This window comes from Pseudonaja textilis, chromosome 17 (genome assembly GCF_049901715.1).
Source record: "Pseudonaja textilis isolate UNSWEBS1 chromosome 17, rPseTex1.2, whole genome shotgun sequence".
In the NCBI taxonomy this organism is placed as follows: domain Eukaryota; kingdom Metazoa; phylum Chordata; class Lepidosauria; order Squamata; family Elapidae; genus Pseudonaja; species Pseudonaja textilis.
In genome coordinates, this window is record NC_142006.1 from 3,614,384 (window position 1) to 3,640,764 (window position 26,381).

Below are 26,381 nucleotides of genomic sequence, written 5' to 3' on the forward strand. Positions count from 1 at the left end.
CATTTCTGACTGACAGCTCTTGCTTCCTCTTCTGTTAACGCTGGAGCGGCCGCAAAGAGCAGCTTAGATACCGTCAGGTTACTGTGGAAATAATGTGATTCTTGCTGCCCAAGAATGTTTAATCTTTTGTGAGCCCACAGCGGCATGTCTTTCTTGGCTTCACATACGGTTCGGATATTTGAAATCTGATTTGCCTGGCTTTGTCCAAACGCAAGCAGTGATTTCTTTCCCGAGAGCATCCATGGGTTGATTTTATATAATTTTGGAGGGCAAATACTCTCCGGGAAACATCTCAATTTATAGCAGGCCTAAGGAGTTTCTGATTTGAAGACCCTGCCGTTCCTTTCTGTCGGCCAGACAGATTTAGCTACTAGGAGTTCTGCTCCAACAAAATGTCCATGGAGATTTTCAGCCTTCCAACTCTGTTAATCTGTCTTCAAAGAAAAACCAGAAAGTCCCGTTGTCTCTTAGGGGGACTACTTCAGCAAGATTTGAAGGCCTTGTTTTCCCTACTTGTGAGCTGTGTGGGGAGAGGAATAGAAAATGGTGCCGTTCATTTGCAGCGCTGCTGTTAAAACAGTCATGCAAAATAATCTTGTGTTGCTTCGACAGCCCAACATGCTTGCGATTACATTCTTGGCGGCGAATGTTTGTGTTAGCTGCATGTATGGGCAGCTCTAATTTCTGTAAGCTTTGTTAAACAACACGCAAACACCATGCTCCGGCTTGCTTGTCGTATGAACCTTATTTGGCTGCCTGGGGATGCTTCCTTGGCATGACCAATTTTCTTTTCACTCCGCTTTAAAGAGATCAAAGTTAGCCCGGTACATAAAAACCACTTCCCGCTTCCGTATTTATAGCCTAGCGTGAACCTCTTGGTGTTGCTAAATTTGTCTTTGCAAGAGTGTCTGTCATATCAAGGGGCGTTTTTTTTCTTCTTCTTCCATAGCCTGTCATGCTTTCATCTCTCCTTGTCTGACAACTTCCTCTGTCTTTTTTTCATCTTTTCTCCCGTAGGGCTGACGAAACCTCCCTTCCCTCCCTTCTCATGTGTAGAATCCAGCCTCTGAATTCTTCTACCACTTCTCATCTGTTCAACAGAGCGAGGCCCGTTCAGTCTCAACCAGGCTGCCACAAACCGGTGTGTTTCCAGAAATCCCACTTCTGCCAATTTGGCAGAATTATTTTCATGTCGCGTGCAAGCAGAACGTTAGAGCAACACACAGGAAGTCCCACCTGGAGTCTTGGGACAGCTCAGAATTTGGCAGAATTATTTTCATTTTGCGTGCAAGCAGAACGTTTGTCCCATTTTACGACTTTTCCTGCCAGCGAATCACTGCGGTTCGTAAGTTGGTAAGGGCCCTTGAGAGGAATCTTCTATCTATATAAAAGCGAATTGCCACTCACACATCATCACAAAATCTCCAGAACTGTAAAGCCTACAAACTTGAAATTTGGCACATATGTTCCTCTTGGTTTCTAGGGGCTCACTAAGAAAAGGATTCTTTGAAATCAGAGCATTAGTATTTCCTATATTATTATTATTATTAACACGCTCTGATGCTAAGGAGTTCTACTCCCCCTCCCCACCTGAAAAGAAATCTCTTCCAAATGCAAAACACAAAGAAGAGTTTCGGTTTTACTTTCACAGCACCAAACAGCTTTAGTACAGAACAGTGGAGCTAAGCCACGCCCAGGCTCCTTGCTGTCTCCTTCTTGCTCACACAGCAAATACTTTTTCAGTTTCCAAACAGCCCTCAACTCTCAGACACTGACAGGACGCTAGCCAGATGAATACCGATGGATGCTGGTAGGCAGAGGCAGAATTGCCCCCCACCACTTATTTTTCTCCCTCCAAACAGCCCAACCACATAGTTTCGCAGCGAAGCACAGGCATCGAGCTAGTGTCTAAATATTTCACAATTATGTCAATGGTTGTTGCAAACCTGCATCGGTCACGAGCGCCAAGTTTTATTTCTGGTCTGCAGCTCTAACCTTTGGACCTTAAAACAAGAGCAGAGGCATTCATTTGTCTTGGCAGCTTGTGTTGGCAGTTGCGTTGTTTCCAGCATTGTCTAGACACACCAGAGAGGGACTGGTGTGTACCCTCTTGTACCCCAGTGAACTGCTTGGGGGAAAGAAAAAATCTCCTATCAAGGCTGCTTTGTTCTGCTTCAGTTGCAGGCTCTGCCCATATGCGGGTAGTCCTTGACTTCCAACAGTTCATTCAGTGAGCGTTCAAAGTTACAAGGTCCCCTTGCCGGTGGGATCAAAATTCAGACACTTGGCCACCGGCTCACATCTACGGCGGTTCACAGTGTCACGCGATCCCCATTTTGTGACCTTCTGACAAGTAAAATCCATGGGGGGGTGGGGTGGGGGCAGATTCACTTAACAACCGGGTGACTTAATTTAACCACTGCAGCGGTTCGCTTGACAGATGTGGCCAGGAAAGTCGTAAAACGGGACAAAACTCCCTTAACAAATGTTTCCCTTAACAGCCGGGTTAGTAACTTATCAACTGCAGTGATTCATGTAACGACGGAGGCAGGAATGGTCGTAAACCGGGGCAAAACTCACTTAACAAATTTTAGTCCATCAGGATTATTTCCTGATTATTTCCTGTTGTTCTCTTATGTTTCTATATGGCCGGGCGATACTTTTGAATCCTTTTTGGTGTTTTGTTTGCATGGAAAGTGATACTTTCCTCGTTTTGTTTTGTGACTAAAGCTACATAGTAAAGGATTACAGATTGTGTTGCTTTGGGGACAAGTTAACACAATGGAAGGATTGTGAGGGGTGTGTGTGTGTGTGTGCCATTTTAGAAAGCTCCACCAAAAATAAATATATTAAAGAGAGTCCACATCCATTTTGTGTCGCCTTTGCTTGGCCTAAGATTGATTCTTCAGGAGCTCCTCTTTGCCTTCATCTGAAGAAGAAGAAGAAGAAGCCACAAATTGCAAACCTTCAACCCACAGCAATTAAAACAGGTGTAAACTAGGTCATTGTACTGTAGCTCAGGTAAAAAGGATGTGCAATAAATAGGATTAAAACTAAGTGACATTCAGCTAGCATTGAGCCATGTCAACAGCATTTTCTTGCCCCGGCATGAGGCCTTCCTCCCTACATGATGAAGGACATCATATGCATTGTAGCATAAATGATGAGATGGATTATTGTTCTCCACATTCACACAACCTATGTTCTACTGGGAAAACCCATTTTTTAAAGGTTGTCCTTTGATCTTCCTATCCTGGCGTGCAGGGAATAGGGGTGAATAGAGTAGAATAGAAAGAGAATTAGAATTAAATGAGAATAGAATTAGAAAAGAATAGAATAGAAGTAATAGTAGAGTAGAAAGAATAGAATAGAAATTACAACCCACCTGCCTTCAGTTGAGGACCTGTATACTGCAGAAGTCCAAAAGAGGGCTGTGAAAACATTTAGAGACCCCTCACATCCCGGACATAAACTGTTCCAACTCCTTCCCTCAAAACGATGCTATAGAGCCCTGCACACCAGAACAACGAGACACGAGGGGAGTTTTTACCCAAACGCCATCACCCTGCTAAACAAATAATTCCCTCAACGCTGTCCAACTATTTACAAAGTGCACACTACTATTACTGGTAATATTCTCACCACTCCTTATCACCCATCCCCTCCCACTTGGCTGTATCCTAGTACGATTTGGTTGTTGATTGTACCCTATGACTATCATTAAGTGTTGTACATTATGATTCTTGATTCTTAACGAGTGTACCTTTATGTATACTGAATTTGCACCAAGATAAATTCCTTGTGTGTCCAATCACACTCGGCCAATAAAGTATTCTATTATGTTCTATTCTGTTGTATTCTGTTCTGTTCAGTTCTGTTTGTTCTATTCTATTCTATTCACAGAGTTGGAAGGGAGCTTGGAGGTCTTCTAGTCCAACCCCCTGCCTAGACAGGAAATCCTACCTATACCATTTCAGACAAAGAGTTATGCAATATCTTTTTAAAACCTCCAGTGTTGGAGCATTCACAACTTCTGGAGGCAACTTGTCCCACTGATTAATGGTTATGTCAGGAAATTTCTCCTTAATTCCAGGTTCCTCCTCTCCTTGGTTAGTTTCCATCCATGGCTTCTTGTCCTGCCCTCAAGTGCTTTGGAGAATAGCTTGACTCCCCCTTCTTTTGTGGCAACCCCTGAGATATCAGAACATTGCTATCATGTCTCCCCTAGTCCTTCTTTTCATTAGACTAGACATACCCAAGTCCAGCAACCGTTCTTTATACGTTTTAGCCTCCAGTCTCCTAATTCTCTTTGTTGCTCTTCTCTGCACTCTTTCTAGAATCTCAACACCTTCTTTACATTGTGGTGACCAAAACTGGAGGCAGCCTTCCAAGTGTGGCCTTATAAAGTGGTCTTAACACTTCCCGTGATCTTGATTCCATCCCTCTGTTGATGCAGCCTAGGATAATGTTGGCTTTTTGGGGCAGCTGCTTCACACTTTCTTCTTCTCCATCTCCCTTTGTGAATGGGTCATTCTTCTACCATCATCTTCTTGCATGGTGGGACAGGGTTGGCATTTCCATCTTGAGTTGAAAGACAGCCTCAGCTCTCTGATGTTCTCTCTCTTTCCTTCTTCCCCACAATCCAGTGAGGTCCCAGGTCCCGTTAACGCTTCCCAAATGCAACCGAAGGCGGATTCGAACCGTACGGTCAGGAACAGCCGTGACGGCTGCCCACTTGTGTCATGCTGGAAATTCACGACGTCAACCAAATGTTGAAAGGGAACAGTGCCCCAGAGGAACTTCCTGCTGAATTTTTAAAATTCAGCTCACTCTTTCCTGGACGAAGGGGAAATTTCTTTCCCTGCTTGCCCCACAGTCATCTTTGCTTCTCCGTCCAAGCTGACCAATGTGTGAAAACTCAGAAATCCCACGTTTGCCAATTTCCCGTTTGACATTAAAGAACCTGGAGCCCATCCCCCTGAGCTCAACTGTCGCTTTTTAAAAGTTTCTCCATGTTGCCTTTTTTTTCTTAAACCGTTCTCACTTGCCTAATGGAGTGGAGGGGCCATCTGTATGCTTTTAACAGATTTTAACAGAGTTGGAAGAGACCTTGTAGGCCATCTAGTTCAACACCCCCACCCAAGCAAAGAGACCCTATACCACTTTTGACAAGTTCTAGTGATGAAGCTCCCACAACTTCTGTTCCACGGGTTGATGGCTCTCACAGTCAGAAAATGTCTCCTTATTTCCAGGTTGAATCTCTCCTTGTTCAGTTTCCATCCATTGTTCCTTCTCTGGCCTTCGGGGGCTTTGGAAAATAGCTTGAGCCCTTCTAAGTATTGGAAGACTGCTCTCCTGTCTCCCCTGGTCCTTCTCTTCCCTAGACTAGCCAGGCCCAGTTCCTGCAACTGTTCATCGTATGTTTTATCCTCCAGTCCCCTCATCCTCTTGGTTGCTCTTCTCTGCCCTTTTTCTAGAGCCTCAACGTTTTTTTTTTATAGTGTGGCGACCAAAAACGGATGCAGTATTCCAGGTGTGATGTCAGGCAGGAGGGAATATAAAGAAATCTAACTGGCTAGCCTTCCTTTGTGGGTGGATGTGTCATGAAAGAAAAATGTTCTAAATGAGGGCAGAAAGAGAGAAACTCTTGCGGAACAAGTTTGCTTTGATCATAGCAGCCAGCTCGTCATGTCAACCTTAGTAAAAATTAGGATGCAATCCTTAAAAGGGCTTGCAATCCTTATTACTTTCCACCGGAGATAGCCAAAGGATACGCCCACCGGATGGTTTTGGCAGGAAAGGAGGAGGAAATAGAACTCTTCAGCCTTGCTTTGTTTTTACACCCGTTCCGGAGATATGTGTCTCTTCTTTCAGCCAGCCTTGGTATCTTATTCCTGACAATGTTTCCAGTATTGTGTTCCTCTGGACTTTGCATTTTCCATTCTCTTTTTTTTTCTCTCCCCTACTTGGTCTCCTTCTCTCACCACCCTATAAAAAGGATGTTGAGACTCTGGAAAGAGTGCAGAGAAGAGCAACAAAGATGATTGGGGGACTGGAGGCTAAAACCCAGGAAGAACAGTTGCAGGAACTGGGCCTGGCTAGTCTGGGGAAGAGAAGGACTAGGGGTGACATGATGGCAGTGTTTGATATCTCAGGGGCTGCCCCAAAGAAGAGGGAGTCAAGCTATTCTCCAAAGCACCCAGAAGGCAGGAGAAGAAGCAACCGATGGAAACTAACCAAGGAGAGAAGCAACTTAGAACTAAGGAGAAATTTCTTGACAGTTAGAACAATTAACCAGTGGAACAACTTGCCACCAGAAATTGTGGGTGCTCCAATGCTGGGAGTTTGTAAGAAGAGCTTGGACAGCCAGTTATCTGAAAATGGTATAGGGTCTCCTTTTTGATCTGGGGACTGGACTAGAGGACCTCTAAGATCCCTTCCAACTCAGTTATTCTCTTACTCTCTGGGAGTGTTGTGCCAAAGAATCTTTTGCTCTGTTACTTATTCTGGGAATGGAAGGACGAAACCGGCGAGAGAAGTCAGCTCCTTCCTTTGATGATAACAGATAATCAGAGTTGGAAGGGACCTTGTAGGTCATCTAGTCCAACCCGCCCGCGCGGGGGACCCTCCACTATTTCTGACAAGTGGCAGTCCAGTCTCTTCCCGAACGTCTCGAGGGATGACGGTCCCACAACTTCAGAGGGGACTTTCTCTTCCATGGGTTGATGGTTCTCCCCGTCCAGAAAGTTGATTGATTACAAACAGAGGAGTCTGTTTCGACTTAAGACAGGCCTGGCCAGGTTAAACTCCTCATAAAAGGGCAACAGAAGGTGGAATCCTTGGTTTTGCTGGCCTGGCCCCGCACCAGACGCGCGAGGGGGCAGCTCCGTGGGCCTTATCATGTCGAAAGCAGAAACATCCCAGAGGGGAGAGACTATCTAATCTGTCCCTTCGCACGCCCAGACTGCCTTTCGAATTCTGCCTCCTGAGCCGTCTCCTCCGCCCGACCTACAATTCCCTCCCCGGCCCCCCAGGATCCGGGTCTGGTTTTTGGCCTTTTATTCATTTGGAAAGGGGAGGAGGAAACAAGCTATAATTGAAATGTTGCTTTATAATCTGCCGAAAACAGAGGCAGTAAAGGCGGGGTGGGAAGGGAGAAATATTTCTGCTTCCCGGATTCCTGTCTGGTTAGGATAAGGCTGGAGAAAGTGGCATATTTATTTATATTGTTTGTTTGTTTGTTTGCCAATTAAGGAGAATATTTGTAGCTCTGGGTTTGAACCTGAGGGTTCCTTGAGTGGTTTTCTTGCAGATGTTTCTCCGTAAGATCATCCAGAGCTTTTTTTTTTTTTTTGGAAATTTATTTGGCAAGAAGGAAAAAAAAAAAAAGCTAGAATAAGACTGAAAAGGTTGCGAGGATGCAAAAATAATTCTTTTTTTCCTCCATGCATTTTGGGATCGAACGCTCCTCTTTCAACTCACACACACACACCCTGCCCCACCATCCCCGGGGGCCCCGTGTAGCCTCCCAAGACCGAGGTCGCCCTCTTGCCCCCCCCCCCCCTTCCGTCTGGCAAGCCCGAAAAATGTCCAGTCACAGGCTCCCCTGATTGGCCCGAGGCATCTGCTTTGAATAATGAACCCGTTAGTGTGGGGAGCGTCGATTGGCCAGGCCCTGCTGCAGTGAGAATGCAGGCTGGATCGTCGGGGGGCTGCCGTCGCCGCCGCTTGTGCCCTCCTGTTCCTTTAGATGTGCATTGTATGGGTGGAGGTGGAGGGGTGGCGGGAGGGGGGGGGAGGCGCTTCCCCGGCTAATCCTGCAGCTGGCAAAGAGCGCGGAGCTCCATCCTTCTGGCCACGAGGAGAGGCTTCTGCGCAGGCTTCCTGCGGCAGCCCAGCTTCTAGTCTCTCTCTCTCTCTCTCTCTTCCTCCCTCCTTCAATGAGCTGCTTGTGAGTCCAGGCACGATAGCGCTGCCAGCGTTTTCAAAGGCAGGCAGGCTGGCAAGGCGGGCACTGCGACTGCAACATGAGTCTCTGGCAAGGCTGGGTGTGAAGCTTCCCGTTTGCAGGACCGATTCCTCCTCCTCCTCCTCCTCCTCCTCCTCCTCTTTCTTCGAGCTTATCCCGCCGGCGGCGAGCATCCTTTCCGGCCGGCCGAGTCAGCCTCTCCCATCGCCTGGGATTAAGGGATGCTGCCGTCGCTCTGGCGTCTCTTCTCTTCCCTCTTTCTAAGGGCTGGGTGTCAGGGCCCTGCCGGCGCCCCGGAGGATGCGGCCAAGGAAGAAGCCCCGCTTCCCAACCCCGGGGACCAAACGCCAAAGATGCCCAGAAAGTTGCACGCCAACGGCAACAACAACAAAGAGGCCGACCCCTCCGAAAGGAGGTCGACCATCCTCCTGGTGGTTGGGCCTGCCGAGCATTTCACAGAGGTAAATGGTTCGATGCAGACGTCTTTTCTCCCCCCCCAGGCGACTTAGTTACAAGAGGGTGGGGCAAGGGGCCGGGGGGGGGTGACTGCTTGGGGAATGGGAGCCTTGGGGACACTTGAGAAACACACACACACACACACACACACACACACACACACACACGAAGAAGTTTCAGTCGGCCTGATGCAACTCTTGCACCCGAATGATTCTCACTCCATCTGCCATTGCTCTACTTATCCACTGATAGACTTCCAGGCTGACAACCTAAGGGGAGGTTTTCAATGATCGCTCTCGGCCGGGGGTTTTTTGCCTTCACTTAAGGCTCTTGTGGCATTGTGGGGGAGGTCCCCTCAGAGCGCGTAGATCTCTCCGTGGTCTCCGGTCGCGTTCGCCGCAAGGAAAGCCGAGGGTCCTGCGTTCCAGGGAGCGAAAAGGATTTTCGGTTAGGGACATAATTGCGGCCTCAGAGCAGCTCCGCTTTTGTGCTGTGGTCAATATGCAGTTGGTGCCTGCAGGAGGGCGGTGAGCCTCGGAAAAGCTGCCCTGGTTCATCCATGCAAGAGAACCACCTAGAATTTAAAAACAAAGGACAAAATTCTCCCATTTGTTGTTGTTAGTTGCGAAGTCATGTCTGACCCATTGCTACCCCATGGACAACGTTCCTCCAGGCCTCCCTGTCCTCTGGAGTCCGTTGAAGCTCACGCCGGCTGCTTCAGGGACTCCATCCAGCCCCCTCCTTCTCTGCCGTCCCCTTCCTCTTCTCCTGCCCTCAATCGTTCCCAGCATTTAGGCTCTTCTCCTGGGAGTCCTTCTTTCTCATGAGGTGGCCAAACTCTTTGAGTGTCGTACTTCTCGCATTAGATACGTAAAAAGCGAAGGGAGCCTCTCTGTCTACTAGCAAACTCAAAAGTTTGTCTTGGTTTTTCCCATTTGGAAGCCAGATCCGGCCACTCGGTACAAGCGAACCGTGAACGTGTTACGTTTTTTTGCATGTTACGTGCAAAAAAATAAAATGAGATTTGCTGGATTAAAATTGTAATGCGCCAGAAAGGAGGTTGATCATGGGGAGAGTGAACTTGTAGGATTCGTAGAACTTTTAGGAAGGAGGTGGGCGGGAAGAGGTTTAAAAAAAAAATGAGAAAAGAGAATATGCTGAAACTTCTCACAATTTATAGGAAGGATGGAGGAGAGGATGAAGAGATAGATAAGAACGGGGGAAGAGACAAATGTGTGCTTAATTAAAAAGGGAGGATTTATGTACCTCTTCGGTTATTTCTCCCCTACAAATGTACAAGAAAGAAAATAGCCAATCGGTGCTGTGCCTCTGGATCGCTTCTTTTAATCCTGGGGATACATCTGGATGTAGGTTTCATTTGTGCAGCATCTAGGACAAATAACAGCCGTCGTATTTTAGGCACCCACCGAAATAAATGCAGGTGTGGAATGCGGTCCGAAAAAGCTTAGCATTTCCCTCCCAAAATTTCCAGCCTTGTATAACAAGGCTACCCGAGTTTCAAGAATGGCGGCAAACTGGTTTTTTTAGATGTTCATTTGGCTCGATAAGGATCTTCAGAATTACAAATGAAGGTGATGAGGAGGATAATAGCAGAGGGAAAATGTCAAAGAATGGTGTCAAGTTGCCGAGCATTTATCAAGGTGCTTGAAAGCTGGAATATTTATTTTGAAATCTCTCTAAGGCAAAGGTTGGGCCAGGAAGAAAGAAATTAACTATCAGACAATCTCTTAGATCGGTTACACAGAACATGCTGAAAAGATGGAGTATCTTAAGCTGCGGCTTGGGACTAGCAAAGACGGAACCTGGCACGGTTAATGGTTTCTAAGGTTGCGATACTCCCTTGTGAACCGAGGTTAAAAATTTTCCACCTCTGTGCGGTTAATCTGCGAGCTTTCCTTCGCATATTTCCTTCTTTATCAGGGATCTAACAACCTTGTCAACATTCAGGGTTGTTCTTTGCAAACATGCAAAGTCTAAAAACGGAGAGGCGGTTTTTAAATGGGGTCTCAGGTAGGTAGGAGTCTGAAGTCAGGAACCGTCAAAACAAAACACAACAGAAAAACCTGAGAGCGTTTGGGTTGCTGTTACGATGAAGACGAGTTCTTGAAACTTTGCGGGGTGTTAGAAAAACAGCCCTCTAGAAATGGCCTTGCTTCTAATCTAGTCCTCCAGACCTCTTTCGATTTTAGCACCCCCTAATTCTCTATGTGGCCTGACTGGTGCAGGAGTATCTGAAATCCAGGGGCGTGTCACATTGGGAAGGACCTTTTGTGCAAGATTACATACAGTTCCCGTGTTCTTCTGCCGCTCCATTGATTCAAAGGCCTGCTGAATGCCGCTTTTTCAGACTGAAGCATTTCTGCCCTGTTGCCTCTTGTTCTTTGGATGCAGGGTGCAACTTGCTCTGAATTCGAACACCCTAAAATGGCACAAACCGGCAGACGTTGTTGCTTCATCCCATCAACTTTTTGTCCCCCGGTTTGTGGACAAGAAGGTTGGTCTAGACCAGGGGTGTCCAACCTTGGCAACTTTAAGACTTGTGGACTTCAACTCCCAGAATTCCTCAGCTAGCTTTGAAGTCCACAAGTCTTAAAGTTGCCAAGGTTGGACACCCCTGGTCTAGACCAAGGGTGCTCAACCTTGGCAATTTTTAAGACCCCCGGACTTTGACTCCCAGAATTCCTCAGGCTGGCTGGGGAATTCTGGGAGTTGAAAATCCACAGGTCCTAAAAGTGGACAAGATTTGGACACCCCTGGTCTGGAAGGAGACGCTAACAGGATTCCTTCCTTTTAAGTGATCTAAAATCCTGGGATGTCCCAAACTCTGCAAGGAGAAAAAACTTGTTCAGCAGTTCTCGAACACATTCCTGGCACCCGGTAAAAATCTTCTTCTTTTTACTTCCCCAAGTCTTAAAAACCTCATGATTGCATCACAATTTGAGTCTAGGTTGTTGTTGTTTTGGATACTACTTCACTCGCTGCTTTTTTACACTGCATTTGAAAATTTAATTTAAATTCTTGAAATGTTGTCCCTGCTTAAGTCATCTCGTGACAGGGGCTCCAAAAGAAGGCAGCACCTTTCTTCGGCCTCATCTCTTTCTCGTTTTATGCTGCGGTCATCGGGAATGGATAATCCCAGTTCAATTCACGTGTCATAAAATTGCTTCACCTTTTTGGAACAGAGGTGAGGTTTGCTGAGCAAGAAGGAAACGTCCAACTCCTCTCTCTCTCTCTCTCTCTCTCTCTCTTTTTTTTTTTTGGCTTGCCTGCCCGAACTGCAGCATCTGTTGATTTCGAAAGCCTTTTGTTTGCTCTCTTATTCTGCAAAAAACAAACAAAAAAACCAAGCACCCCCCCACACACACACACAACCTGGACCCTGGCAGGATTAGTAGATCTGTTTGCGGAGATGCTTCAGCCACTCGGGAACAAACACAATTAATCTTGTGCATTCAGAACAGTTCCATAGTCCAGTTGGAGGTGATTTTATTGACTCTCTCCCTCGAGCCAACTAGGGCGACTCATTTCTATATAACAAGACTTGCTTCCCTTCCCTCTCCTCCTCCCAGTTTGGTGAAATATTAATGGGCATGTGTTTGAATCGCTGCAGATCATCCCGGTTTTAAAGAGAGAGGTTAATTTTTTTTTCTCTCCTTGCTGTTCCGTCCTGCCAGGTTTTTAACACCTGGGCAGGAAAAGCCAAAGGCACAAGCACAGATTAGGCGAAACCTGGTTTCAAACACAGTAACTGGGAGAGGGGCCTTGAACACGAGCCAGGTGCATGCAAGCAGCAGCCAAAAAAGGCAAACCCAATCCTTGGTTGTGGAAACCGAGGCACAGAATCAAAACCGCGTGAAGTGTTAGTACCGCTTTATAAAGCCTTAGTAAGGCCGCACCTGGAGTACCGCATCCAGATTTGGTCACCACATTACAAAAAAAAAAGTTGTTGAGACTTTGGAACAAGTGCAAAGAAGAGCAACTCAGGTGATTAAAAGCCTGGAGACTAAAAGGTATGAAGAACGGTTGCAGGATATGGATATATGGCTAGTCTGGAGAAAAGGAGGACGAGGCGGGGACATGATAGCAGTATCCCAGTATTTGAGGGGCTGCCACAAAGAAGAAGGGGGGTCAACTTATTTTCCAAACCACCCGAAGGCCAGATAAGAAATAATGGATGGAAACTGACCAAGGAGAGATTCAACCTGGAAATAAGGAGGAATTTCCTAACAGACCAATTAACCAGTGGAACTGCTTGCCATAAGAAGTTGCAGGTAGCTCCATCCCTGGAGGTTTTTAAGAAGAGACTGGACAGCCACCTGTCTGAAACGGTGTAGGGTCTCTTGCCTGGGCAGGGGGCTGGACTAGAAGACCTCCAAGGTCCCTTTCAGCTCGGTTCTGATTCTGAGCCTGGATTTGAACAGGCTGTTTGTTCAACTGGGGGGAAGATAATAGAATCCTTGGACATCTGTCCCTCCATCCCTTTCCCCCGGGGGAAAAAGCTCTCCTTGTCTCCCTGGGAAAATTCATCCGTTCCCTGGGAAATGAATCACGGGTCACTTTTCAGGAGATAGGAAAGGCAACTCCTGTTGGACAGCCTGTATCATTTCAATAGAAATAGGTCGTCGTCTCGTGAGGTTCCCCTCCCCGCCTTCCACGGGAGACATTTTCCTGCATTCATGGGTACATTCATATTCCCAAATGTTGGTAAAATCATTTTAAAGTGGTGAGCCAGTTCAGAATTCACATCAGAAATGAGGTTCAGTGTCCTAGAGGTGCTTTTTTTTTTCAAAAGGAAGATGGACTCTGTTTTTCTTTGAAGACTTTTTGCTTCTCATCCAAGAAGCTTCTTCGGTTCTTCAGAAGGCAACTGGACTCTTTCTTTGAAGATGTCTCACTTCTCATCCAAGAAGCTTCTTTGGTTCTTCAAAGGCAACTGGAGTTTGTTCTTCCTTGAAAACGTTTCGCTTCTCATCCAAGAAGCTTCTTCAGTTCTTCAGAAGACAACTGAACTTGGTTTTTTTTCCTTGAAGACCTTTCCCTTCTGATCCAAGAAGCTCCTTCAGTTCTTCAGAATGCAACTGGACTCTTTTTCCTTGAAGACGTCTCGGATGACTTGGGAATCTCCCGAGACGTGAGTTCATGTGATTCCTCAGTCAATTTTCAGCCTGATTAGGTCCAAATGGGGTCACCTTTGTTCCGATCTTAAGATTGCTTCAGAACTGGGATTCTGGAGAAAGTCTAGGTTTAAATCTGAATTAGCAACCAGTTGTGGTTTCTGCTTTGACAAAGGAGGTATTGGGTGTAGGACCGGTGAGTAAGGCCAAAAATGCTGGACTAGTTAAATGTTGGCACACTTCAATGGAAATGATGGCAGTTTGGGTCTAGCAGACCAACTTCTTGTCGTCTAGAACGGACGAGTCCTAAAGTAAAGCTCACTGCGTCCCCGTATTCTTTAGCCCAAACTTCGTAGATGACACCCTGGTTAGACAAGCTGTCCGAACGTTGGTGCGTTGGACGTGGAAGTTGAATTCAGCCAATGTCAAGGCGGCCTTGGACAAAACAATGACGTCGTTTCTTCTTGCAGGGATGCAAACCGAGGACAAGCGGCACTGTGTGTGCCTGTTGATAAGTGCTGATGGTTGGAGAATGGAGAGTCTGTAGAATTGCAATTTAACTCTTCACAAAAGCAACTTTTCAAGAGAGGGTTTTTGTTCCCTGAGTCACTTTTGTTTCTTGACTGCAGAATGCCTTTCTCCTTGGCTAAGGGCCACTGCCTTTGCAGACTTCTGTTTCCTAGCTGGCGGTTGGTCCCGTTTCGTCACCCCTTCACAACCTTTTGTTACCTAGCTGGAATGATTTGACAGGCTGGGGCTTGGGGACTTCTTGCTTTGATGGCTCTTCCATCTTCCCATTTTTGCAAAGTTTGAATTTCCACAGGCTGGATCTTATGGGCCAATAGCCAAACAAGCCCATGCCTTTTCAGCCAGCAAAATATTTCCTCCCTTCCTCCCTTCCTCCCTCCCTTCCTTCCTTCCTTCCTTCCTTCCTTCCTTCCTTCCTTCCTCAATCTCATTCCTTCCTTCCTCAATCTCATTCCTTCCTTCCTCAATCTCTTCCTTCCTTCCTTCCTCAATCTCATTCCTTCCTTCCTCAATCTCTTCCTTCCTTCCTTCCTCAATCTCATTCCTTCCTTCCTCAATCTTCCTTCCTTCCTTCCTTCCTTCCTTCCTTCCTTCCTTCCTTCCTTCCTTCCTTCCTTCCTTCCTTCCTTCCTTCCTCAATCTCCTTCCTTCCTTCCTTCCTTCCTTCCTTCCTTCCTTCCTTCCTTCCTTCCTTCCTTCCTTCCTTCCTTCCTTCCTCAATCTCATTCCTTCCTTCCTTCCTTCCTTCCTTCCTTCCTTCCTTTCTTCCTTCCTTCCTTTCTTCCTCAATCTCATTACTTCCTTCCTCAATCCCTCCCTCCCTTCCTCCTCCCTTCCTTCCTTCCTTCCTTCCTTCCTTCCTTCCTTCCTTCCTTCCTTCCTCCCTCCCTCCCTCCCTCCCTCCCTCCCTCCCTCCCTAACCAGTGGAATGACTTGGCCTCCAGAGGTTTTTAAGAAAAGGTTGGGCAACCTTTTGACGCAAATGGTATCAGGTTGCCTGCTTGAGCAAGGGGGTTAGACTAGAAGGCCTCCAGGGTCCCTTTCCAACTCTTGTTATTTTGTTATTCTCCTGGGTTTGCCTGGAGGACGATTGGTGAACCTCTTCTCCAAAGCACCTGAAGGCAGGACGAGAAGCAACGGATAGAAACTAATCTAGGAGAGATCCAACCTAGAACTAAGGAGAAATTTCGTAACAGTGAGGACAATTGACCAGTGGAACGACTTGCCACCAGAAGTTGTGGGTGCTCTATCATTGGAGGCTTTTAAGAAGAGTTTGGACAACCATTTGTCCAGAATGATAATAGGGTCTCTTGAAGACCCTATTTGAAGACCTCCAAAGATCCCTTCCAACTCTGCTATTCTGTCCTGTTCTTTACTCAGTATCAGGGTTATCGAGTCATCTGACTTTTTAGCTTTTTCAGAGAGAGAGAGCCAACTTTCAGCCAAGCCTGAATTTGGGGACCCTCTTCTAAACCTCCCCCCTCTCCTTCCACCTCTCTCCTCCTGCATCAGAGTGCATTTTCCTCAAGATCAGGCTGCTATCCTCCTGCTGCAGCCAAGCCGCTACCCGAAACCGAACGTGCTGCATTGCGTTATATTCTGGCTTTGGGCTACACAGAAGCAGCTTCTCCCGGGGCTTTTGAAGCCTTCCGTTCCTCTTGGTTAGAAGCCAAGCAGAGGTAGAGGACTCGGGTTAGGGACTCGGGGGATCCGGGGGATTCAACCTTGGCTGAAAAGTGAAATCTCCAGATCCCCGGGCACATTTCACATGTTAGAGGCTCCCCTTGTTTGATTTTTTTTTTTTTTTTTCAAAATGCCTGTCTCCAGGACTGAGCCTTTGAGGTCCTCAGCCAGAAGGAAGCGGTGCCCGGGTGGAGGGCTTTTCCTGTATTTTTCCTCCCAACTGACTAAGCATCCTAAGAGCCGTGGGGGCACAGCGGTTAGAAGGCAGTACTGCAGGCGAACTCGCTGCCCACTCCAGGAGTTCAATTCTGAGCGGCTCAGGGTTGACTCAGCCTTCCATTCTTCCGAGGGGGTAAAACGAGGAGCCAGATTGTTGGGGGCAAGAGACTGACTCTCTAAACCTCTTAGAGCTGTAAAGCACTGTGAAGTGGCATATAAGTCTTAAGTGCTGTTGCCATTTTCCTTCCTTCCCTCCCTCCCTCCTTCTTTCTTCTCTTTTCCTTCCTTCTTTTTTCTTTTATGTACACTGAGAGCATTTGCACCAAGACAAATTCCTTGTGTGTCCAATCACTCTTGGCCAATAAAGAATTCTATTCTATTCTATTCTATTCTATTCTATTCTATTCTAATTCTAATTCTAATTCTAATTCTAATTCTAATTCTAATTCTAATTCTAATTCTAATTCTAATTCTAATTTCTGTTTCTATGTTATCCTATTTTCTATCCTATCCTATCCCTATTCCCATTCCAAACTCAAGGATTGTTGGGGTCTCCAACCATTCTGGCCAGCTCCTGACTGGGAGTGTCTCTCCCATTGTAGAGGCACCAAATTGGGGTGAAATTGGGGTTCAGTGCTAGGAACCTATTAATCTACACCCCCCCTAAATATTTATCCCTCGATGGGTATTATTTGAAGAGCAGGTGGCTGCAAGCAGCTTCGTCTATGTTTGGTCTGTAATTAGGACCTGTTACCAGGTCGAGCATGTATACCAGCGACAGAGGCCCGATTAAACTTTAATTTGTCAGGATTTATTACCGCCGTCCTTTCAATATTATTATTTTTTTGCCCCCCTCCACTGTGCATCCAGATGCTCCACCTTCCCGGCACAATTTGCTTGCCAGGTAATTTTGCCGAATGAATGAGCTTCTGGGGTTTCGTTCTGAGTTTTTTCTTTTTTTTTAAAAAAAAAAATTCCCCTAAAGAAATTCTCATCAGACTTCAGCATGGCGTTTCCTGTTTAGACTTCCTGGTTTGTTTGGGGGAGTTTTTTTGGGGTCAAAAGAAACCTATTACGATGACGATTCTGGGTGCTGGCCAGGGCTTTGGGTCTTGAGGACTAGAATCGGCCTCTGCCCTTCCCCAGCCTCCTCCACAACCTCCAAGGCCACACTTCCACTCCCTGTCGGCGGCTGTTCCTCTCCCTCAGAGTCCAACAAGTGGTAAAAGAAGGCAAAGCTAACATTTCGCCAGGCAACCTAAGCGTTGGGGGCTCCATTATGGACTTAGAAGTAATCTGCTTCCCTCTTGTCCTAAGCCCCCCCCACTGCCCCGTCATCCTGATTTGATCACCGTAATGCATCGCTGCAATATATCGATATATATGCCTTTCTCTCTCTCTTTTTTTTTTTCTTTGAATGGAGGAGGGTTCCTGGCTGTGAGCCAGTCCTGCTTTCCGAAAGGGCACACTGTGAGCATGACGGAGCCGGTGAGAACTGGCCAAGAGTGTGTAATTCAGACTGGTCTGGAAGGGCAAGTTTCTCCACCCCCCCACAAATAAATCACGGAGTATCTTAACATGCGAAGCGCAAGGCTACAGCCATAAGTCATAAAAGGGACCAGTACTTCCGCAGAATTGCGATCCCAAAAGATTGAGACGGGAAAGGAAAAGGGGGATCAGAATTGGTCCCTTTTCAATATGTCTAGAGAACTGGTGCCTTCCTTCCTTCCTTCCTTCCTTCCTTCCTTCCTTCCTTCCTTCCTTCCTTCCTTCCTTCCTTCCTTCCTTCCTTCCTCCTTCCTTCCTTCCTTCCTTCCTTCCTTCCCTTTCTCCTTCCTTCCCTTCCCTTCCAACCTTCTCTAGCTTTTAAGGTATGTCGGTTTCCATTCCCAGCATGACAATTGGGGAATTCTGGGAGTCGATGTCCACACCTCCTTAATTTTGCACAGTTGAGAAGCGCTGCCCCAGAGCATAAACCTGTGACCCTGCCACATCGAGGCTCGGGCCAGCTCTCTCCCCTCTAGTTAAGCATCCTCTATCCCGCAGCAGCTCTGAAAGGTTGCGGAATTTAATCCTCCCCCCCGACTGTTACAAGAGACGACTTGGAATTGGAGCCGCCCGGCTTAAAATTGGCACCGCCCGTCTCCCAAATATTTGCAGCTTCAGTCCCCTGCTCTTCCTCCCCAAATCTCGCCAGGCAGCTTGAAGGCTGGGAGTCAAGCAAGCAAGCTCACCTCTTCTCGCCTCCTTACTAGCTTCTTCTTGCAAACTCTTCAGAATTTCTCTCTTCCCCACAGCCCCCCTGCATTAGGGACTTGCCAGGTTTCCGCAATCTGGGTGTTCACCACCTCAATATTCGAACCCTTAACTTGCTTAACTCCTTTGAAAGGTTCCTGGCAGCAGGCACTGCCAAAACTCCCTCCCTCCCTCTGTTCTCTGTCGGTTGAGATTCTAGAAAGAGTGCAGAGAAGAGCAACCAAGAAGATTAGGGGACTGGAAGCTAAAACATATGAAGAACAGGTGCAGGAACTGGGTACGTCTAGTCTGATGAAAATAAGCGCTAGGGATGACAGGATAGCAGCATTGCAATATCTCAGGGGCTGCCCCAAAGAAGAGGCAGTCAAGCTATTCTCCAAAGTACCCGAGGGCAGGACAAGAAGCCATTGCTGGAAACTAATGAAGGAGGGAAGCAACCTAGAACTTGAGAAATTTCCAGACATTTAGAACAATTCATCAGTGGAACGACTTGCCTCTAGAAGTTCTGGGTGCTTCAACACTGGAGGTTTTTAAGAAGAGCTTGGACAATGGGGTCTTCTGCTTGAGCAGGGGGTTGGACTAGAAGACCTCCAAGGTCCCTTCCAACTCCTATTCTATTCTATTCTATTCTATTGTATTCTTATTCTATTGTATTCTTATTCTATATTCTATTCTCATTCCGTATTCCTATTCTATTCTATTCTATTCTATTCTATTCTATTCTATTCTATTCTATTCTATTCTATTCTATTCTATTCTATTCTATTCTATTCTATTCTATTCTGATTTCTATCCCATTGCATTGCATTCCATTCCATTCCATTCCAGTCTATATTCTATTCCCATTACATATTCTATATTCTATTTCTATTCTATTCCAGAGAAAAAAACTGACCAAAGACACTGGAGATCTGCTCCACTGTTTGGTAGGACATCCTTTTTTGGACGAGCCTTCTGGTCCAGGCCTCATCCTGTTGGAGTAGCTGGCTTCCACTGACTTCTCCTGGAACTTTTTTCCTGCTGAGAAAAACACGCCGGGTTTGTGTTCTTTTAAAACAGGCTCGTCTCCAAAGGCGTTGACCAACTCATCTCCAAGTGGTTTTGTGTGCTCAGCCTTCAATCAAAGCCAGGCTTGCTTCACTAGGAGGCCCGAGTTGCTCCTTCTTTCTTCCTCCTTCCTCTTTCCACACCACTTCCCAGAACCTGGAAAGGACTTGCAGGAAGTGTTCATTAAGCAGATTAACAAAGTTGGAAGGGACCTTGTAGGCCATCTAGTCCAACCCCCAAACTAGCTTGGAGATAGTTGATGTTCTATCAAGTCAATTGTGTTCTCACTGTCAGGAAAGTCCTCCTTATTTCTAGTTTGAATCAATCAGAATAGAGCTGGAAGGGACCTTGTAGGTCTTCTATCCCACCCCACGCCTAAGCAGGAGACCTGTCACCGTTCCTGACAGGTGACAGTCCAGTGTCTTCTTGAAAGCCTCCAGTGGTGACACTCCCACAACTTCCAAAGGCAACTTCTGTTCCATGGGTTGATTGTTCTCCCTGTCAGAAAATTCCTCCTTATTTCTAGGTTGAATCTCTCCTTGATGAGTTTCCATCCATCATTCCTTCTCTGGCCTTCGGGTGCTTTGGAGAATAGCTTGACCCCCTTCCTCCTCTCTGGGGCAGCCCCTCAAATATTTTGATTTTACCGAGGAAGAAGAACCAGCTGGAGATTGAAGGATGGAGCAGAACCCAATAAGGTTTAGGATAACGGTTGGTGCATTTAGTGCAATTGTGTCTCCTCTGGTCCTTCTCCCCGCTAAATTCACCTCCACTTATCCTAAACCCTACTGAGCGTTGGATTCTGCTGCGTTCTTTGATCTCCAGCTGGTTCTTCTTTCTCTGTAAAATTGGTGCCCACAAAGCTTCTCCTTCTCTCTCTCTCTCTCCCTCCCACTCCCTCTCCCTCTCTCTCTCTGTGTGTGTGTGTGTGTTTTTTGTGTGTCTCTGTCTTTTTTTCTCTTTCTTTCTTTCTTTCTTTCTTTCTTTCTTTCTTTCTTTCTTTCTTTCTTTCTTTCTTTCTTTCTTTCTTTCTTTCTCTCTGTCTTTCTTTCTCTGTCTCTCTGTGTCTGTTTCTTTCTCTTTGTCTCTCTCTCTCTCTCTTTCTCTCTGTCTCTCTCTCTCTTTCTCTCTGTCTCTCTTTCTCTGTCTCTGTGTCTCTGTCTCTGTGTCTGTTTCTCTCTCTCTCTTTTTCTCTCTTTCTCTTTCTCTTTCTCTTTCTCTCTCTCTCTCTCTCTCTCTCTCTCTCTCTCTCTCTCTCTCTCTCTCTCTCTCTCTCTCTCTCTCTCTCTCTCTCTCTCTCTCTCTCTCTGCAGGCTTGCAGAGGGTTAATTTCCCCTTCCAGGGAAAGTGAGTGACGTGGGGTGTGTGTGAAGCGCTTACGAAAGCCCCAGTTAAGCAGCAACGCCCTCACATCACATGCCTTGGCAGAGAACGGCAGGCCGAGCTCCAGATTCCCCCTAGCCGGAGCCTTCCCTTTTTGAGCGAGGGAGGGCAGGGCCGCCTCAGCCAATGGCAGCCGAGACAGCCTCGCACATAGCTGGGCGTCATGCCCACTAGCCGGCATTTCGGCATTTCCTCTCTTCCCGGCAAGGACAGAGTGAAAAAAGAGCCGAGAGGGGAATCGGCGCGGTGGGAATCTTATCTCAGCTGTGGTGGGATCTACATCGGCTGCGTAGCTCGGGCGAAGGGGAGATGCTTTGCCTGTGCCTCTATGTGCCAAACTTCGGCGCTTCCCAGGCTGAGTTTGAGTACTTCGAGTCCAGACGCCTCCCCGCCGGACTCAAATCCATCTTCAGGCTGAGCCTTCTGATCCCTTCCCAGGAATTCTCCACCTACCGGCAGTGGAAGCAGGTAAGGAGCCGGCTGGGAAGCAAGAGAGAGGCGGCGGCATTCTTTGGTTTTGCAAAGAGGCCGTGGGGCTTTCTCCTCCCCTTCTCCCCAAAGCCTTTTGGATGAAAGAAAGGACAAATTCACCCCCTAGAACCTTAGCATCTCAAGGAGAAGTTGGCCGCGCTGGTTGAGACCTCTGAATCTAGCCGCTCCCCCACCCCATATGTCTTCTGGTTGGGGCTCCCTTCTCAAGTGTCCCCTTTCCTCTTTGTGTGCTGTGACTTATCCGGTTTTGCTTTCCACTTCTCTAGTTCTTTGATGTAGAGAAGTGGAAAGGAAAACCGGGTAACAGTTTTCCTTTCTTGGTTTGCTGCAGGTTTTCTTCTTCACCTTAAGAACTTATCCCCCATTCAGTCCCGGTTCCTTCCTCTCTCCCAACCAACCTGCTTTCCCGAAAGCGAAGCTTTTGTGACTTCCGATCGCGCTGCTTTCTCGGTTTTATTTGAGTGCCTAATTTCGGTGTGCCGGAGAGGTTTCCTTCCTGCCTGGGTGTCTCAGAGACAGCAGAATGAGTAACGCAGATGGAATTTCTCTGACTTCCTTTGAAAAAAACGCTCTTGGGCTTTTCTTGAAGACTGGCCTTTTTCTCCTGGTCCGAGCAGGCACCTTCCAGAAATGGGGGAACTCTAGCTCCCATCACCTTCAGCTCGGTTGGAGATGGGTCTTCCGGCCGAGGAGCTTGCTTTTACTGTAGTTTCTGACCCTGCACAAGGTGCAGAGAAAGGGTGGAGAGAGTCACCTTAGAGAAGGATCAGGAGGAGGAGGAGGGGGAATGGGGAAGGAGGAGAAGGGAAAGAGGAAGAGGAGGAGCGGGGGAGAGGAGGAGGAAAAAGAAGAAGGGGAAGAGGAGGAGAAGGAAGGGGAAGAGGAGAAGGAGGAGAGGGAGAGGAGGAAAAGAAGGGGAAGAGGAGAAGGAGAAGAGGAGAAAAAATGGGAAGAGGAGAAGAAAAAGTGAAGAGGAGGAGGAGAAGGGAAAGAGGAGGAGGAGAAGGAGAAAGGGGAGAAGGAGGTGGAGAAGGGGAAGAGAAGGAGGAGAAGGGAAAGAGGAGGAAAAGAAGAGGTGGAGGAGGAGAAGGAGAGAGGGAAGAGGAGGAGGAGGAAAAGAGGAAGAAGAGAAGGGAAAGAGGAGGAGGAAAAGAAGAAGGGGAAGAGAAGGAGAAAGGGAAGAGGAGAAGGAGAGAGGGAAGAGGAGGAAACGGGAAAGAGGAGGAAAAGGGAAAGAGGAGGAGGAAAAAGGAGAAAGGGAAGAGGAAGAGGAGGAGAAAATAACTTTGAGATGGTTGATGAGAGGTGGTGCATCTTTGAAATGAAGGAAGGTGCTTCCTAACTCTTCAGCTTTCAACCATGATGGGCTAGTCTAGAAACTGCCCTGGGGAAATTTCCAAACTTGGCTTATGCAAATGTGTGTTAAGAAGAAGCCTGCATTCACCTGTATCGGTTGAGCAAGGACCTTGGGAATTCTCTAGCTTGAGTTTCTTTCCTAAAAACCACATCCATGGCCAGTGAGGCTTGATGGACCTCCTTGATGGACCAGTGCATTTTTTCCAGCGTGGCACGTTATTTTAAGGCTGAAAGAATGGAGTTTGTGTTTTTGTTCAAAGAAAAAAAAATGTAGGAGGCTCTGGCTGAGGTCCTGATCCACACAGCTCACCAACACTTGTGAGTTGAACGGATCGAGACTTCAATTGAGGGTCTCCGGCAGAGCTAATTGGGACTTGGGACCCTGGAGATGGGAAGCAGGTATTCACCAACTCAGGCTTCCTTTCATACTTTTAGAATTAATGGCAGCTGTCCTTAATAATTGCCCCACCAACACAGAGCTGTGGCACACCCTTGAAAAAGGACTCTGTGGGTTGTCAGCATTTTGTGTTTCATCAGGACACCACCAACATTTTTTGGGTGTAGGCATCTCTGTAGGGTTTGATGTTCAGGGCACCACCAACACTTTGACACTGTGTAGGCATCTCTGTAGGGTTTGATGTTCAGGGCACCATCAACACTTTGACACTGTGTAGGCATCTCTGTAGGGTTTGATGTTCAGTTTCTCATGCTCAGTACCAGATAACAGGTGCTCTCCTTTGTATTATGGCGTTGAGTAATCATTAATTGACCTAGAGGGGCAACTCTGGGTTCAGCAGGAGCATGTGACAGTGTAGTAATTTCAGAATTGGCCATGGACTTATCACACACGCCGTTCTCTTACATTGACACCTTGCCCAATCTGGCTCCAGCTCCTCTTTCCTCATGGTCCACCCCCCAAATCTCTACATACAACGCCCACGGGCTAAAGCTCCTTGGTTAGGAGGCTGTTCCAAACTCAAAAAAAAAAAGGCTCAAAGCTTGGCCGCCAAAGGCATTTGTGATGTCCTAATTACAAGGGAAGACTTCCTTGGATTTCAGGAAAAGGGCCTTAGGTTCTCCAGTTAGGAGCCTTCATATGCAAAGGAGCAGGATTCGCCCCGTGTGGCTTCTTCGCTGCGGGAAGGTTAATGCGAAGACCTGAAATACTTTGGCACCGGCTGCGACAGGAGTTGCGTGTTGCAATTTGAGAAACCACCCTCCTTTGATAACAATTGTTCAGCTGCTCTCCAGTTCCTTCTTCCCCATTTGGCGATCCGTGGCCATCTTTCTAAGGAGGAGAATTTAGTATTTTAGGGCGCTCCGGGGTTGATCGATTAAGGCCCCTCCAACATTTCTTAACTCGCTTTCTTCCTCTCCCAAAGGGGACCTTTTGCCAGGGGCAAACTCTGAATAAGTTTGGCTTGGCTGTGATCTGCTGACATGCCTCTTTCTATCTTTAGTCTGCAAACGCTGGTCCCATCTCTCTCTCTCTCTCTCTCTCCTTTTTACAACTATCATATGATTGTCTGGAGATTTGGCCGCTTGGACATACCAAAGGTCATTGCAGAGGGTGGCTGGATGTCCTTACAGACCAGAAACAAGGGATTAAATTATGTAACGGTCCAACTTTAGCCGTTGAGCAGGAAGGGACATAGGCGCTCAGTAAAATAATAATAATAATAATAATTCTCTCTCTGAAAAATCATAATTGCAGAGTTATTTTGTCAGCTCCTCTCTCTTTCTCTCTCTCAACGGCTGCACCTGTGCAGCCGGCCGTGCCAGGGTTTTGATTTCTGCAGGATGTTGGCTTATGGTGAACCAGCTGCTGGGCTACTTTTCGTGGTTTGTTTTGCTAAGAAATGGGTGGTTGAACTCCAGCTCAAGACCCATCTGGCCAAGCAATGGGGACGGATTATCGAGTTAAAACCTCTAGAGGGATAGTCCATACAAGCCAATTCGGAGTCCAGTTCAAACCCAAATTCTTCCCCAAATCCCGAAGTTTACACAATACGCAAACATCACCAAAGCAAAATCCTTAATTTTATATAGGCAGCTTTGCTTTTGGGTTATATTATGACATCCTAGCTGCTAATGGCAGAGGTTGATGACTGAGGTCATCCTGCCATGTGGGGATGAGTAACTAGCCCAGATGAGACACCGTGGGAGTCTTCCTTTCAGAGGTGGAGCTGTGTTATTTTAATGCAGAAAAAAAAAAATTACACCATGGCTACCCGTGAAAGTAACAATCACATCAGTTGTTTGGTTTTCGGCTTTGCATGCCAGCCTGGTTGCAGTTTATTCAGTCAACAACGGTTGCACAAAGTTTGAGTAGGATGGGTGATTCCTTTTTGGCCTTTTCAGCGCAGGAAGAAGCATTTCCTTCCTGGATGCTATTCAAAACCAAGTTTTGTCTCTGAACCCAGTTCCCGGTGGCTATGCAAAGCAGGTGGCGTAACTGGGTTGAACAAGCCAAGATGGGTTGCGTTGACAGAGGGAGAGAATCAAGCCCTAATACCACTTTTATAATGTCTTGAATTAAGGCCGCCCTTGGAATACCGCGTCCAGTTTTGGTTGCCCTGATGTCAAAAAGATGCTGAGACTCTGGAAAGAGTGCAGAGAAGTACAACCAAGGTGTTTAGGCTAAAACCTATGAAGAATGGTTGTAGGAATTGGGCTTGGCTAGTCTAGGGAAGAGAAGGGCCAAGGGAGACATAATAGCAGTGTTTCAATAGCTCAGGGGCTGCCCCAAAGAAGAGGGAGTCAAGCTATTCTCCAAAGCACCTGAAGGCAGGACAAGAAGCAATGGGTGGAAACTAACCAAGGAGAGAAGCGACCTAGAACGAAGGAGAAATTTTCTGACAGTGAGAACAATCCACTTGCCTCCAGAAATTGTGGGTGGTCTAACCACCTGAGGTTTTAAAAGACAGCCATTTGTCTGAAATGACATAGGGCTTCCTACCCAAACGGGTTGGACTAGAAGACCTCCAAGGTCCCTTCCAACTTCCAATTCTGCGATCTCGTCCTCCGGCCCTCCTGCCCTGTCTTGGTGAAGGCTGGAAGGATTTGTTCCTGGTGGTAGGAATGGTCAGGGTGAAGTGTATTTATGGTCAACCTGACCTTGCCATCTCCCCCTCTCTCTCTCTCTCTCTCTCTCTCTCTCTCTCTCTCTCTCTCTCTCTCTCTTTCTTTTTTGCAAAGATACACTTTGCTCCTGAATTCTAGTTTCCCCCAGGTTCTTGCACAAGAACATATCTGCAGGGCGTCCAAACCAGTTTGGGCTTGTTTTAGAGCCTTTAACGATGGCTGATTAATGTTGTTTCTTAGCTTACCCTGCAAGTTTTCAAGCGGCAGTTAGATTCCCCCAGAAATAGCTAGTTTTCCTGTCGGGTCTCCTTATTAAAATAAATATATATTTTTTTTCTTCCCCGGGGAAGGCTAAAAAGCGAGCGTAAGAGAGGTGGGTTGACCTTGGTGCTTTCCAGAACTTCTCAGTTCAAGTCCCTTTGGATGTCTGGGTGTGCAAATGTGGCTGAACGTGATTTTTTTGGGGGGTACAGCTCGTCCTCATCTTACGACTCATTGGCGATTGAGCCCAGTATTTAGGTTGCTAAGCGAGAGACTTATTGAGTTTTGCCTCGTTTGATGACTTTCCTTGCCCTGTTCATTAAGCGAGTCGCCGCAGGTGTTAAGTTAGGAACACCGTTGTTAAGCGAACCCGGCTTTTCTCCCTCGCCGGAGGCTCGCAAAAGGGGATCACGCTGCGACCGTCATAAATAGGAACCAGTTGCCACACACCCGAATGTAAATCACGCGACCTGCGTCCGTGGGGATGCTGCCACAGGCATAAGTGTGAAAAA

General features: G+C 47.0%; 1 protein-coding gene across 8 annotated transcripts in view; it reads left to right on the forward strand.

Annotated features, from left to right (window-relative positions):
* The window catches only part of SLC25A25 (solute carrier family 25 member 25), a 45,234-nt gene that overhangs the window by 6,493 nt on the left and 12,360 nt on the right, over nucleotides 1–26,381 (forward strand). For 2 of the 8 annotated variants that reach the window (XM_087914346.1, XM_087914345.1), the window contains exon 2: nucleotides 1,018–1,141. The exons of 2 other annotated variants lie outside the window; for them this stretch is intronic. In XM_087914346.1, coding sequence (XP_087770472.1) covers nucleotides 1,049–1,141 — 93 coding nt within the window. In that variant the 5' untranslated portion in view covers nucleotides 1,018–1,048. Of the gene's footprint in view, nucleotides 1–1,017; nucleotides 1,142–7,952; nucleotides 8,431–20,777; nucleotides 21,145–26,381 lie in introns of those variants that run through there. 4 more of the 8 variants (XM_026712325.2, XM_026712324.2, XM_026712320.2 and 1 more) reach the window with 4 other exon arrangements.